Source organism: Rhipicephalus microplus, chromosome 2 (genome assembly GCF_043290135.1).
Source record: "Rhipicephalus microplus isolate Deutch F79 chromosome 2, USDA_Rmic, whole genome shotgun sequence".
Lineage (NCBI taxonomy): Eukaryota > Metazoa > Arthropoda > Arachnida > Ixodida > Ixodidae > Rhipicephalus > Rhipicephalus microplus.
This window is the reverse complement of record NC_134701.1, coordinates 90,293,481-90,309,305: the sequence shown is the minus strand read 5'-3', so window position 1 is coordinate 90,309,305 and position 15,825 is coordinate 90,293,481. Positions and strand designations below refer to the sequence as shown.

The 15,825-nt window shown below is 45.4% G+C and overlaps 1 protein-coding gene across 1 annotated transcript in view; it reads right to left on the bottom strand.

The window, feature by feature from the left end:
- RpLP0-like (ribosomal protein LP0-like) overlaps positions 1 to 15,825 on the bottom strand; it is a 109,854-nt gene that overhangs the window by 74,736 nt on the left and 19,293 nt on the right. Inside the window, exon 4 of the mRNA XM_037422069.2 lies at positions 4,560 to 4,663. Coding sequence (XP_037277966.2) covers positions 4,560 to 4,663 — 104 coding nt within the window. The remainder of the gene's footprint in view (positions 1 to 4,559; positions 4,664 to 15,825) is intronic.

Genomic DNA, 15,825 nt, shown 5'->3' with positions numbered 1-15,825 from the left:
TGCTGGTTGGCAAGCCTGCGCGACCCTTCAGGACGGCTAGCACGGTGGAGCTTGCGGCTGCAGGAATTTGACGTCACCATCGTCCATAAGTCCGGCCGTAAGCATGAAGACGCTGACACACTGTCACGCGCACCCCTTCTTGTCGTCAGTCAGGATGCAGAGGAAGACGAAGGCTTTCTGGGCGCCATTAGCTCATCAGACTTGAGTAAGCGGCAGCGGGATGACGCAGAGATTCGTCCGATCATCGATCATTTAGAGGGCCAGGACACAATCATACCACGTCATTTATCCCGCTCGTTGCCGTCGTTCTGCCTTCGAGAGGGTGTGCTGTACAAGAAGAACGCTCGTTTGAACAACCGTACCTACCTCCTGGTGGTTCCTCGAGACATGCGAAACGACGTCCTCTTCGCTTGCCATGACGAACCCACATCCGGTCATCTGGGCTACTCACGGACACTTGCCAGAGTGAGCGAGAGGTACTATTGGCCAGGACTTTCGGCAAGCGTCAAGAAGTACGTCAAGAGCTGTCGGGAATGTCAGCGCCGAAAGCAACCATCTGTTAAGCCAGCTGGTTTGCTTCAGCCCATTGAAGCACCTTGCACGCCATTCGACCAAGTCGGCATGGACATTCTCGGGCCATTTCCCCTGTCTGCGGACAGCAACAAATGGGTGATCGTCGCGACCGACTATTTGACACGCTACGCTGAAACCCAAGCGATCCCACGAGCCACGGCTTCTGAGGTAGCACAATTTTTCATGCGCCACATCGTGTTACGACACGGTGCTCCTTCCAGTGCAATAACGGACAGAGGGACGGCATTCACGGCGCAGCTTACGGACGAAGTTTTCAAACTGAGCAACACCAGACACCGAAGGACAACTGCGTACCACCCGCAAACCAACGGACTTACCGAGCGACTGAATAAGACCCTCGCAGACATGATCTCAATGTACATCGACGTACAGCACAAAACATGGGACCGGATCTTACCTTACGTGACCTTCGCGTATAATACCGCCGTGCAAGAGACCACGCGATTCACGCCATTTCGGCTTCTCTACGGCCGCGAAGTACAGACCATGCTAGACTCCATGCTACCGTGTCAAGACGAAGACGAGTTGGCAACTGACGCCGAAGAATTCGCAGAGCGTGCAGAGGAAGCCCGGCAGCTCGCGCGACTGCACATCGGCCAGCAACAGCAGGCAGACGCACGACGCTATAATACCCGCCACAGAGAAGTGTTTTACAGCCCCGGAGATCAAGTTTGGGTGTGGACGCCCGTCCGCCGCCGTGGCCTTAGTGAAAAGTTGCTGAGCCGGTACTTTGGCCCATATAAAGTGTTACGCCGCGTCAGTGACGTGAACTACGAAGTGGTTCCGGACTCAACACCCCATGCACGGAGTAGGACACGGCTGAGGCCGGACGTCGTTCATGTGTTGCGCATGAAACCATTTATTGCGCGTTGCTCGTAACTTTTCCTTTACCGTACAGCATCCTTTGTGTTTTTTGTTTATTTGTGTGAACTTGCTTTCTTGTTCATTGACGTTTCTTATTTTGGCATGCTCTTCAATCTTTACTTTCACTTTATCCGAATTTCCAATTTCTTTTTCACGTGCCTATGTTGTAGCATCGCGGTGATGCTATGTACTTTTCTTTCCTCTTTTTGGGACTTGTTTTTTTTTTCTTTTCGGAAGGGGGGATAATGCCACCAGCACGTAGTGGGTCGACAGCAAGAGCGGCTCTCAATCTGGAGGAAAAAAGAAGATCGCGTGTCTTCTTCTCTGCTCGAGAGCCAGCCACGACTGACGCATCGTCCTAGAGCTAGCTACCCGGTCGTTCAATAAATCCCCCAGTACTTGTGACTCATCGTGACAATATTACCTTCATCAACGGCACCTTCAAATAAGGTGAGCTGTTCAGATGTCTATGAGAAGATGCTTGATGACACGGCAGCGATAATGGACTTTCAAGTTTGCCATCACTCTTTGGTCCATCGGCTGCATCTTGGTGGTTGTGTTGGGAGGCAGGAAAAGTACCTTGACAGCGCAGAGATGTGCAGTGACATGGTGTGCGCTGCAGTTGTCAAACAGAAGCAGCACTTTGCGCTTCTTCAAGCTAATTACCTTGTCAAAGTCAGTGAGCCACTTACGGAAGATGTCCCCCATCATCCATACCTTGGTGTTGTGTGTGTACACTACTGGCATAGACAGCACCTTGGCAAAGTCCCGAGGCTTCTTATGTTTGCCGATGACCGATGGCTGCGCCATCCATGTTTGCGCACAGCAACACTGTGATGCGATTTTTGTTATTGTTTCCTCATACGCATTTATAAGTCCTTGCCACGAGAGTTTTTGCTGGCAGTAACTGAAAAAACAGCCCCGTTTCATCAGCATTGTAAATATCCCTCTTGACTTATGCGTAAAAAATGCGGCACCTGTGGCGCATTCTTGACTGTTTTTGTGCCTGATGCCATGGCAGTCTTTGAATCGATGCGACCTGGATTTATAAGTCTTCGCCACGACAGTTTTTGTTGGCAGTAACTGAAACCGAGAACAAACACCAGACTTTTGGCCTGAGCACTCAGAATAGGCCCACCGAGAGTGACGTTCTTTGCGCGAACATCTACAAACCATCTGAAGAGCGCCGCTTCAACATCACCGTAAGTGGCAGCGCGGATCCTCTTCCGCTCATCGTTGCCAACGTCATCGTCTAAAACAGCTTGCTGGCATTCTTTATGGTGGTCGCCAAAGGGAGCTGGGCTATACCATACTTCTGTGCAATGTCGCTCTTCTTGATTTTCTGGCGAACTTCATCCAAAGTGGCGCATTTCACATTGAGGGAGAGCAGCTTTCACTTGGCTATGGATGAGGTCTATGTTTCAGGTATCATTAGATTTGACATCGTCGAAGAGTTGGTCGGTGCACAGGGCAGGCCAAGCTGTTACCGCAGGAAAGTCCAAATGCACTGCGATGGCCCGCTTTTCACCAGTGAAGAGAGCCGAACAAGCGTACAAGTGCTTTTGCTGTTCAAACTGTACTACTTTGTTTGAGTAAGTGAACCACGCCAACCACGCAAACAAGCATGACAGGCTTAGGAAGGCATCACTGGTGTCACCACGACGGGGAAAAAAAGCAATTTAGGAGCGCACCTGCTTCGCTTTTTCACCACGATGCGGAACAACAGCATGGCCCCATGGGTGGCCTAAAGGCCCACAGCGTGGGGCTGCGTTTTTGTGAAGCGAGCCAGGGGATGTAGTACGCAGTGTGACGAGACAAGATACGAGCAACCTTTTACTTGGCTATCGATTGGCCTGACACTGGGGGAAAAAAAAAAAAAAAAAAAAAAGCATTTGCCTGTTTTTTGAAAACGGCGACCGGGTTACCGTGCGATGCGGCGAAGCAAGCCTTCGCAGAAAGCCGAGTGAAAAGGCAAATGATGCTGGGGGAGGCTGCCGGAAGCCAGGAATAAGCTTTTTTCGACCATTTCAATTTGCGTGACAGCTCGAAAGGAAGTTTGATGGCATGCTTTTTATTTATTTAAAAAAAAAAAAAAAACTGCTTCGCTATATCCACTGAGGTGAGTTGATATACTTCTTTAAACCTGGACCTGAAAAGCATTGAAAATGCAAAAGTTCGAATGGGAAATTCGCTTTATCAACTATTTCGCAGTAAGTGGGCTCATTATAAACGAGCTACACTGTATATTGAACGAACCCTTATGAAAAGACATCTAGTAAGATGAAATAGTTGTTGCATTTACAACAAAGGCATGCAAACCAAAGACATGAACATCCAGCGAAAGAAACGGTGATCATTACAATAATTTGCATGCACAGGTAAAGATGATGAACTACATACTATGCATTCACAATTATAACACAGTCACATAAGCACAAGTGAATAGATCATCAAGGCAAATTAAGTGCTTCACATATTTTCCACGACAGTTCTGATGAATGACATGCTTCATAAAAATCGAGACAAGCACAGGCTGATATGAGCAGCCACAGCACGACACATCAGGAGATAATGAAAGGCCTTGTGTCAAAACAGCTAGCAAAATCCAGGCCGCTAAAAAATGTGACATATACGAAGCACGATAGCAGAGGCTTGCTAATGATTATCAACAAGTGCCGTGGTTTGGAAATATGAAAGGTCATCAACAATGAATGAGAAAGCAAGAAAAAACATCAACTTCAGATTACACATTTTTACAGTAATATCTTATACAATCACATTATCTTGTTCCGACTTGACTGAAGCTAGGCATCAATGTTTACAATACAAAAACATCAACCCTGCCCATTGTACTTTTTTGTGTCAGAAACAAATGTATCAAGTATCACTCATGCAATAAATGAAAACCGATGATCTCAACGTATAGCTTTATCCACAGATGCTACAGTGTTTACAAGGCCTGAATATCTGACACACAATACCACATGAACCATGGGCTGTATAAACTTTCGTGTCATGTTTAATCTTCTAGAAATACTACATCTGTATTTATATCCCCTTTTTTTCTCAGCTGTTAAGGAAGCGAGAACTTTTGAGCTCACCTGCTGTCCTTCCATTCTTGTCGCACGTCCTTGAGCTTGCTGTTCCGCATGTTGGACACGGAGTACACGAACACCTTGTTGTACTTCTCGAATGCATCCCGCACCTGAACGTAAGCACACAGTTTTTTTGCAATGTCACGAATAGAAAGTTGTGCACTTGAAAAATTGGAGTACCTTGGTGAACCACACTGGACAAACGATTCAGATACGCACATCACACCCTAATTTTGCAGCAGTGAACGGCGTGTAAAATTGACATTATCATCATCATCAGCCAGACTACGTCCACTACAGGACAAAGGCATCTCCTATGTTCCACCAGTTAACCCGGTCCTGTGCTTGCTGCTGCCAATTTATACCCACAAACTTCCTAATCTCATCTGCCCACCTAACCTTTCTGTCTCCCCCTAACCCGCTTCCCTTCTCTGGGAATACATTTAGTTACCCTTAATGACCAGCGGTTATCCTGTCTACGCGCTACATGCCCGGCCCATGTCCATTTCCTCTTCTTTATTTCAACTATGATAGCCTTAACCCCCGTTTGTTCCCTAATCCACTCGGCTCTCTTGTCTCTTAAGGTTACACCTACCATTTTTCTTTCCATTGCTCGCTGCGTCGTCCTCAAATTAAGCTGAACCGTCTTTGTGAGTCTCCAGGTTTCTGCTCCGTAGCTAAGTACCGGCAAGATACAGCTGTTATATACCTTTCTCTTAAGGAATAGTGGCAATCTACCAGTCATAATTTGAGAGTGCTGCCAATTGTGCTTCACCCCATTCTTATTCTTCTAGTTACTTCAATCTCGTGGTTCGGCTCCACGGTTATTACCTGCCCTAAGTAGACATAGTCTTTTACAACTTGAAGTGCACTATTACCTATCTCGAAGCGCTGCTCTTTTCAGACGTTGTTGTACATTACTTTCGTTTTCTGCAGATTAATTTTAAGACCCACCTTTCTGCTCTCCTTGTCTAACTCCGTCATCATGAGTTGCAAATCGTCCCCTGAGTTACTCAGCAATGCAATGTCATCGACGAAGCACAGGTTATTAAGGTACTCTCCATTAACTCTTATCCCTAACTGTTCCCATTCTAGGCTTCTGAAAACCTCCTGTAGGCACGTGGTAAATAGCATTGGGGATATTGTATCCCCCTGCCTTACACCATTCTTGATTGGTGTTCTGTTGCTTTCATTACGGAGCAATATGGTAGCAGTTGATCCCCTGTATATTTATACGTACTTCACCAACGCCCTGATTCTGCAGTGTCTGCATGACGGCTGATATTTCTACTGAATCAAACGCCTTCTCGTAATCTATGAAGGCTATGTATAGTGCTTGATTATATTCTGAGCATTTCTCTATTACCTCATTGATAGTATGAATGTGGTCAATTGTTGAGTAGCCTGTTCGAAATCGTCCTTGTTCCTTTGGTTGATTGAATTCTAATGTTTTCTTTACTCTCTTAGCAATTACCTTTGTAAATAGCTTGTATACTACTGAGAACAAGCTGATCGGCCTGTAATTCTTCAAGTCCTTGTCATCTCCTTTCTTATGTATTAAGATGATGTTAGCGTTCTTCCAAGACAAGCATTTTGTCTTGGAAAAATTGACAAGCAAAGCACAAATTTGAAACACCTTTTCTTCGAACAAAGTGCTGACATGGAGTGTTGGCAAGTCAAAAGTAACAACCCTGTAACAGGAGCCCTCAAATTCCGCTAAAAACCACTAAATTAAACATTTGTGCCCAACTCATACAAAATTAAAGAAATTCTTGACTATGCTATCTGCCTTAATATAATAGTTTTCTTTGAACCTATAGAGTGAAACAGTGCAAAACTAGGGTGAAGATGACAAGATACAGTGTATAACTAGATGACAAGATACAGTGTACAACTAGTAATTATCTGTCATCAAAGTTTTAGGTGCACATTGAAGAACACCAGGTGGTCAAAATTTTCGGAGCCCTCCACTATGGCCTCTCAAAATTATTTGGTGGTTTTGGGATGTTGAACTCCATATATATTATTAAAAATAAAGCTTATAGCAAAACCACATAGTTTCTGGCCAATCCCCCATGTGTGCACTACAATGGATAAAAGGAAAACAAGGCACATTGGATTCCTCTTGTGGCACGAGGTCCCTAGCTTTTGCAGGGCACACACGCACACTCACAAACACACACATACACACACCCTGCTTCAGAAACTGCCTGACTGAACGTGCTCTAGGGCTGCTATGCTAGCTAGTAGTTCATCACACAGTTGACATTTTCATTAAAATGGTTGAAAAAAAATATATATATATAGTTGCAGCAAGGAAATAACGCTGGCCCCGGTAAGATAAGCAACAAAAGAGAGTACAACGCACATGTTGGCTTTGCATGGTATATTTTCTGACGTTTCGATTGGTGGACCAGCCTTAGTAACTATTTTATTGCTTACATATATATTATAATAAATGTGAATGATGAATGCTCTGCTATTACAGAAAACAAGGACAATGATCGGTGTTAAAACCACGACCGTGTTAAACCCATGTCTACGCCAAATCATTGAGACACGGGTCACGCAGGCACTGCCGTTCATCACTACCTGTCACTATACCGCTGCCGTACGCTGCCGTCGCTGCTGGACCAACGGCCTCACCTGTTCCTGGCTCATATCAGGGCATTGGGTCTTCCTGCACTATCACACTGCCTACGTGCACGGCTTCCCATCCTACTTTGCCTGCTGCACTTTCTGTCATTACCCCATGGTGTACCTTCTACAATCAGCTCATCTGCTTTGCGTGCGGTTTTGTGGGCCATATACCATGCTACTGCCACCGTCGCAACATCCAGCCTCCGGACTTCGGCAAATTCCCAAGCTGCCCAGCATCCCAAATAACCATCTTTAATCACCAACTCCTTTTCTCTAGGACGGCCTTCCGACTCCCGCCAGTCATTACAGCCCCGTCGCTGGTCCGTCTCCCCAATACTTCACCGCCCTATCCCCAAACGAGAAGAAAAGTGACAGCAGCAGTTCCAGAGGCAAGAACTGCATTGTTGTCAGCTCTCCAAGACTTCTTTTTACCCGCCAAATGAAATCGATGTGCTCGTAGAAAGTGTCGCCGTATGTGCACTTGTCGACACAGGCGCCGTCATTTCTGTAATTAGAGAAAAATAAACTGTGCCACAATTTCAGAAAAGCCACAACGCTACTAACAAATTTTGCCCTGCGTACAGCCACCCCCCATTACATCACGCCGACGGTTCAGTGCACGGCATGTGTTGTTATTTCAAGATGTTTGGTACACTGTTTAGTTTGTCGTTCTTCCCCACTCATCTTACGACATCATACTACGATAGCATTTCTTTTCTACCCATCAGGCCCTAGTTGACTGCACTCATGCTGAACTCATGTCGACGACTCTGTGCAGAGATCTCAACCACCACAGTCACCTAAAGTGTTTACCGCAGCTGAAATCCGTGTCGCGCCTTTGTCTGCCGTCCTAGTGCCTGTGAGTTCGCCTGCTGCCACTAACTCGGCGCGACTGTTCCGACCATCTATAACTCATATCACCACCGAACAATCGTCTTCCCGTTTGCCGTCATCAACTTTTCCACGTGTACAACGTCTCTACTTGTCCGAATATCCTGCGATGCGACGAGTGTCTGTGGAGCTATGAGAGCTCATATTGCACTTCTGAAGACCCAATGCATCCAGAAAAGCCATCCCTGTGGAGTTTTGCAACTGCACCAACATACGACACCGATGTTTTTGTGAACGTATTCCGCAAGTACATTGATTGCCCCCTCACACCTGAGCAGCAGGAACAGATGATCAAGATGATCAAGTTCCTCCAGCATTTCCTAGCCTCCTTCGTCCACCACGACCAGCCTTTCTTGAATCGAGCGTCATCATTTGTTCACCATACTGATACCAGTCAACTGGCACCATTATGACAGCGTCCATAGTGTGTGTCAACTGCCAAACACTGCATCATCGATAAAGAGGTTGATAACATGCTCCAACGTGGCATAATCGCTGTCCAGCCGTCTCTGGGCCTCCCCAGTTGTGCTGGTGAAGGAGGACAGATCTGTAGGTTTTTGCGTGGACTTGCAACGTTTCAACTAAATCATATGCAAGGATGTCTATCCTCTGCTGCGCATCGAAGATGCCTTGGAAGGCCAACATAAAGCCGAATTCTCCTCTTTAGACCTGCGCTCTGGATACTGGCAGGTACCCATAACAGAGGCCGATCGTGAAAAAAACAGCTTTCGTCATGCCCAAGAGGCTGTACGAGTTCAAAGTAATGCCCTTCGGCCTCTGCAATAGGCCAACTACTTTAGAGCGAATTACTGACACAATCCTTCGAGGCACTAAAGAGAATATTCGCCATTCTTATTTAAATGACATTATCCTCTTTTAAACCGATTTTACCAACCCATTTAACCTGCCTCGAGCAAGCACTCGCATGTCTCTTTGTCGCAGGGCTGCAACTGAATCTGAAGAAGTGCCATTTTGCTGCTTGAAAGATCACGGGCCTCGGCCACATGGTTTTGAAGGAGGGTATTCTCCCTGGCCCTGCGAAACCTACAGCCGTTTCAGCGTTTCCCAAACTGACTACTAGGAAACAACTTCTAAGCCTCCCGAGTTTTTGCTTTTATTTCCGGTGCTTCGTCCGCAATTTCACGACAATCATTGCTCCTTTGACCAAGCTCCTCGCCGGCCCTAAGGACCTTTCAGCATGGTCTGTCGCCTGTAGCGATGCTTTGAACGAACTGCGCTTGCTCCACATGTTGCAGCCTATTCTGCGTCACTATGACCCATCTGCACCCACAGAGATCTACACCAACGCTACTGGTGTCGAGCTGAGTGGTATTCTTGCACATCGGAAAGACGACTTCCATGAGATCGTTACTTATGCAAGCTGAACGCTTAGCAAAGCTGAAACAAGCTATTCTGTCACTGCAAAGGAATGCGTCGCCATTGTTTGGGCGATTGAGAAATTTCGGCCTTACGTGTATGAGTGCCTTCTTTACGTTGTGACTGAGCACCATGCCCTTTGCCGGTTGTCATCGCTAATGGATTCAAGTGGACGGCTCAACCGCTGGGCGTTCCTTGAAGAATATGATATCCCTGTGGTCTATTGCACCGGCTGCAAACATTCAGGCGCAGACATCCTTTCCCATGTGCCCCTGCATCCTGACCCTTCCCGCTGCAAAAGCCTTATCTGTGATGCCACTGCGATCACCATTGCCAACATACCATCTGAGAAGCGCAAGGACCTCTGGCTTTCTTCTATTCTAAACATTCCGGCTGGGCAGATTGCCTCTCCCCTACTTGCACATTGCGTCGGCAAGTAGAGCACTTCAACACTCGCGAAGACGTGCTGTGCCGACCCAACTACACACCCAGTGGACGTCAGTGGCTGCTCGTCATTCCGCATCACCTGCGGTTTGAAATTTGTTCCACGTTTCATGACGGACTCCAATGTGGCCACGCAGGTTTCTTATAAACGTATTCTCGCATCCGGCTCTAATATTACTGGCACGGTATGTACCCTTTTATTCGGTGGCACGTTCGGGCTTGCTCCATATGCCAGAGACATAAGACTCCGCCTCATCACGCCAGCGGCCCCTTGTTATCTTTGCCATGCCCCTCCCTATCGTTTGACTGCGTCGGTACTGACATCTATGATTCCCTTCCCAACACTGCATACGGTAAAAGTTGGATCATAGTTGCAGTCGACCACCTCACACGGTATGCCGATAGTTGATCCCTTCCTACCTCTACAACAAAAGACGTTGCCACTTTCATTTCGCACAATCGTCCTCCGTTATGGAGCATCTAGAGTGTTGCTAAGTGGTCATAGTCACGTGTTTCGCTCGGATGTCATCGCAGCACTTCTGCGTGAGTGCCGCGTCGTTTACCACACTACAAGCGCTTATCATCTTCAAACCAATGACAGAGCGCTTCAACCGCACCCACGGTGACATGCTGGCTATGCACATCTCGTTAGACCACCCCAATTGGGATCGAGTACTACCGTTTATTACGTTTGCCTACAATACCGCCATTCAAAGCACTACTGGATTCTCCCAGTTCCTCTTTTATGTATGCAAACCTTCTTGCACTATGGACACCATTCTTTTTGTACACACCTGACTTCTCAAAGTCCATGACTCTGTCTCAAGCCGCTACATACGCTGAAGAATTCTGCCGACTGGAACAGTCATTTGCAACACAAGACCAAGGGCGCCAAAAGCTCCACCACGAAGCATCCACTACCATTACTTCCTACAATCCAGGTTCACTCGTATGGCTGCGTGTTCCTTCTGCAACACCTGGCCTTTCCACCAAGTTGGTCCCCAAGTACCACGGCTCACATTGTATACTACAAATAAAATCACAGCATATCCACGGAGTGAATGATGATCAGTGGGACAAAGCATCTGTCTGTCTGTCCGTGCATCTGTTCGTCCGTTCACTTGTCTGTCTGATACTGCTGCTTACACCTGACGCAGGACGAGGATAGAGTAAGAGGAGCTTCACCCCTAAAAACATCACTGGTAAACTACCTCATCGTGCCACTAGAACTGTCTTTTGACCATCATTGTTTTGGCCAAGAAATTTTCCATGTGTCGAGACTTAAGCAGTGCTACGATCCTCCCGTGTTTACTTGTCCATAGGTCGCCAGGATGGCTTCCTATTTCGCGGGGAATAATTGTAATGAATGTAAATGATCGATGCTCTGCTGTTACGGTAGACGACAACGACGATCGGTGGCTGTAGTTGTCACTCGTGCATATGCTCGCCGGTAGCCATTCGCCAAGCTACTATAAAAAGTGTTTCGCCAAGCTACTACGTCTGGACCTTTCTCGATGTACAACATTCCTATTTAAATATATTCGTTTGTACGAAATTGTCTTTTGTCAAATCTTGTTAGTGGCCTTCTTTCAAATCTTGTAGGTAGCTTTCACTGGCACAGACAACCGAAATATTTATTTCTGGGTAGATTGGACGGTCAATGCCTCAAATACTTTCTACAAAATTTCTCTTTCGTTGCCGGAGTGATTTATTGCATGTAATCCATTTGAAAATTGCCCTCATGGCCAGGAATCCCAAACATTGTAACAGTTGAGAAAGTGTCCCACTAGGTGCCACTACTGAGTCAAAAATTGTGCCCGTGCTGCACTTCCCGAGCCAGTGGCGAGGGGGACGCATTGAGACATTGTACTCTTGCACCCCCTCCTGAGCATTGTGTCTCTCATGTCTCTTTACTCGACACACGCCTGGCAAGGCTTCGTCTTTCACCGTCGCTAGTTTGAAGGCACAGGCTACCCAAGAGCCTATTTTTACGGATCACATCGCCGCGTGCTCGTAGTGCAATTGTATCTAACTCAGGGTCATCTGTGAAACTTATTAGCCTATGAATTGAAATATTTATTGTCATGATAAGATACCGTCCCCCCCCCCCCCCCTCCAAAAAGAAAAGCTTTCAATAGTCAGTCACTTGCTCAGCTGTGCTGCTGATACTTTTAAAAGTATTAAGGCGAAATGCAAGCGCAAGATTGCTGAAAAAATATTGTAGTTTTGCTACACTATGCATGAAACTGCAGAAGTAAGCGATTTACACCTGTTTTCATAAGGCCGTAGCGTCAATAGCGTTTATTTTCAAGCGCTTGATTGATCGTCCTGTGTCCAAACTCACGTATGTATAAATAAGGAATTAAATAATTCACTTTGTCTTCTAAGAGACGTGGCAAAAGCACATCACTCACCCAGGGCTCTCTATGATTCGAAGGGTGAGTGATTTGAATTTGTTTATGAAGTATGATGCAGCTTTCAGAACACAAGGGTGCTCGAACAGCGAAAACCATACTTCATAAACAAATTCAAATCATTCACCAATGGAATTAACGAGAGCCCTTGGAGGCTGACGTGCCTCTGCGACCTCTCAAAGAAGACAGAAACTGAATTATTTAATTTAATTCATTCTATATATACTTATTTGGACACAAAGGACAATTAATGTAGTGCTTGAAAATAAACGCAATCAATGCGACGCGCGTGAGCCGGCACATGGTATTTATTTGATAATATATATATTTTTCTGTTTTATGCATTTTTATGTTCAGATTTGTTTATTTCTTAAATATTATCTATTTTTTATTTTGAGTATTATCATGGCCAATGTTTTCCTAAGGCTGGAGCGGGTCGTACGTATGTACGTATCTTCTTTTGTGCGTACGGCTCGGCACCGCAGGCAAACCATTCAGTGACCGAACAACCTAAACTTGAACTCATACCATGTGTGTGATGGGAAGAGAGGGAAATATTTTACTTTTCCTCTTTTTCTTTGGTTGCTTCGTCAGGCAGCCATTTTATCTACCTCTCGTGATAATACAAGCACAACCAAGGCCTGCTTCCAGCAACACTCCGTCCCCATTTTTTTTTCCTGATTTTTTTTTTCTACCTGATGAACATTCCAGCAAAGAATAGTCACAGCGGTTTCCCTTGCTAGTTTGACCCCTGCGTTTTTTTTTTTTCTTCTCTTTTGGCCCCTAAACTGGTAGAGCGGCCCTTTGCTACGAGATGTGCCATCTCACTTACGACCTCCGAAGAAGGCTGGACTGCCAGCCGAAAATGTTAGGAGAAAATAAATAATTTTGTTTCCCATGTTGGACTACTCTCGAAGTTTATAATATATATTTATATATATATTGAAAGTAATAATTCAAAGGGCCAGTTAGTCTTCGTAAAGGTATGGGATATGGCACAACGGGAATGTTGTCAACAAGGATATACTTATTTCCCAACAGTTTTGGGAGGGGTCCTCCCTTCATCAGGGAATGGGTTATACTAACAGATGATATAACTTCGTTGCTGCGCGTCCCTCTCACCTTGAAAGATGTTTGCGAGAGTGAGAGAGAACTAAAGAAATAAAACATTGTTAACGCTGAGCACAAAACCAGAATGTGCACATCCAAATGTCGGTGTAAGTCCACATCTGGTTCTCATCCTGTGCTGGCCAGTTCTCGACGTGTGTCGGGCCACCCAAGATTTCGGCCGCGGTGGCGGAAGGGGCCCGCGGCAGCGCGCATAAGAAAAGAGTTTCTCCTAAATGGGTCGGTTGGCTCTTTACCTTTCATCTTCGCCCGTTTCCCCTCAATGGCCGTCAAGTGTTAGGCGAGCAAGAACACTTTGTATGTACACGTGAGTAAAAAATAAAATAAAACAACAAGAAAGGACAGTGTACACGTACGAGTCAGTCAGAAAAACAAGCATGGTCTCCAGTTATGAATCTTTGTCACCAATTTTCTCCTGGCTTACGTCTCGGAGCCAGGAGAGTCTTTCGGGGTCCTCGTTGATGCCGGCTACTAAAGTTCTAACTTGGAAAATAAATATGCCTTATGCTGTTCCCGCTCGTGCCTGTTTGAGAAACCGGACTGTAAAAGACTTACATTAATATTTTCAAAACTGTGGTTTGGCAGGTGCAGATGTCTAGATAAAGGTAGCTTCGGCAGTGAAGTGGCGTGGTACCGGTGATTATTGAACTGCAGCCGAAATGGCGTGTCTGTTTGGCAGATATATTCTTGTCCTCAGATGTTGCAATGTAGCATGTATATTACGTTACTGGAGTCACAATTAAGGCTTTGAGTTATGCGGAATTTGAAATCCAAGAGTTCGCTTTTGAGTCACGTGTTGTGACCATCTGTGGGCATACCTTGCAGCGAGCTTTTCCGCAGGGATGACACCCTGATTGAATTTTGGAGGTGTTTGTTTTTGCTCTGACAAGAATGGCTTTCAGGATTTTATCCCTGAGGTACACCACGTGAGGTGGCTCTGCAAAAATTGAAGTTGGTCGTTTTGCTTTGCTTGATTTTGTTGAAATGGTGAAAAAGTATGTTGTTGATTTGTGGCACTGATGAGGAATAAGTTAGTACAAGGTTCGTTTGGGAAGTCGTATTAGATACTCTGTTTGGCCCCCTAATTATATCATTCCGTTTCATGTTGAGAACACATAGAATGGCATCGTCAATTATGTTTTCGGGATAATTTTGTTTCAATAAGCAATGCTTTATGTGTTCTGCGTGTCATTCAAATTCCTGCATATTGATGCATATTCTTCGGTACCGGTAGGCCTGAGAATATGGAATACCCGTTTCGCAATGCTTTGGATGGCTGCTGTTGAAATGTAGGTACATTTGACGGTCTGTAGGCTTTTTCTAAAGGTTTGTTGACAAGTGGTCATTTTTGACCGTGACAGTGACGTCCAAGAAGTTAATGCTTGCTTTGGAAATTTTGTGTGTGAATTTAATTGACGGGTGGAACTTGTTAAAATCCTCTATGAAGCGGAAAAGACTTCCCTTATCGTGGTTCCATATAAAAAATACCGTCTAAGTATCTTCTGTAGTAGAAAGGTTTCAAGGAGCATACCTCAATGAATGGGATTTCAAGTGAAGCCATGAAGGTGCTCACAAAGTTTGGGGCCATTTTTGTGCCCATTGCAGTGTCACTAACCTGAAGGAAGTGCAAATAAGTGTGAAGGAAGTGGGAAATATATTTATCCTTGTTGACAATGCTCCTATTGTGTCGTATCCCATATCTTATATATATATTGTCCACCCGCAGCAAGTTATCTTTTCACCCACTTTTGTTTCTTCTCATTTACATTACAATTTGGTCTAATAACTTCCCCTATACTTTCCTTACCATTATTATTTGTTAGATCTCATTATTATTGTCAAACACAGAAAAACGAAGCCTTATGCATACTTTTTTCCACACACACACATTATATATATATATATATATATATATATATATATATATATATATTCCAATTAATGGCTACCTCAGTTCGTTGTAGATAGGACTGCAGGCTATTTGATGGACGCGCATCAAAACACTCAGCTGCCACGGTGTTAATCGCACATGAAGTCGTGCACAACGTGATGAACGCAAACAGCCGTCTATCTCTTGGAAGCGCTTGAGCATCGGCACGTGAGCGCGCGTCCTATTTCCATCTGGTGTGTTTCGTGCATGTTCGTCTTCTCTTGCATAAAGCAAACAGGCCTCCCTCTTCCACCTCTGGATCTTTATAGCTCGGGCATGTTGGCCAGATGCTCAACCGCAACGCAGTGAAAGTCATGTCCATGAGAATTTCCTTCCAACTTTCCAGTTTTCATTCCTTGTACGCTTTGAATTTGGCAGTTTGGGAAAAAGAAATGTATATAAGAGCAGGTGTGTTCACCCCACGATAAACGCTCGCCCCAGACTACGA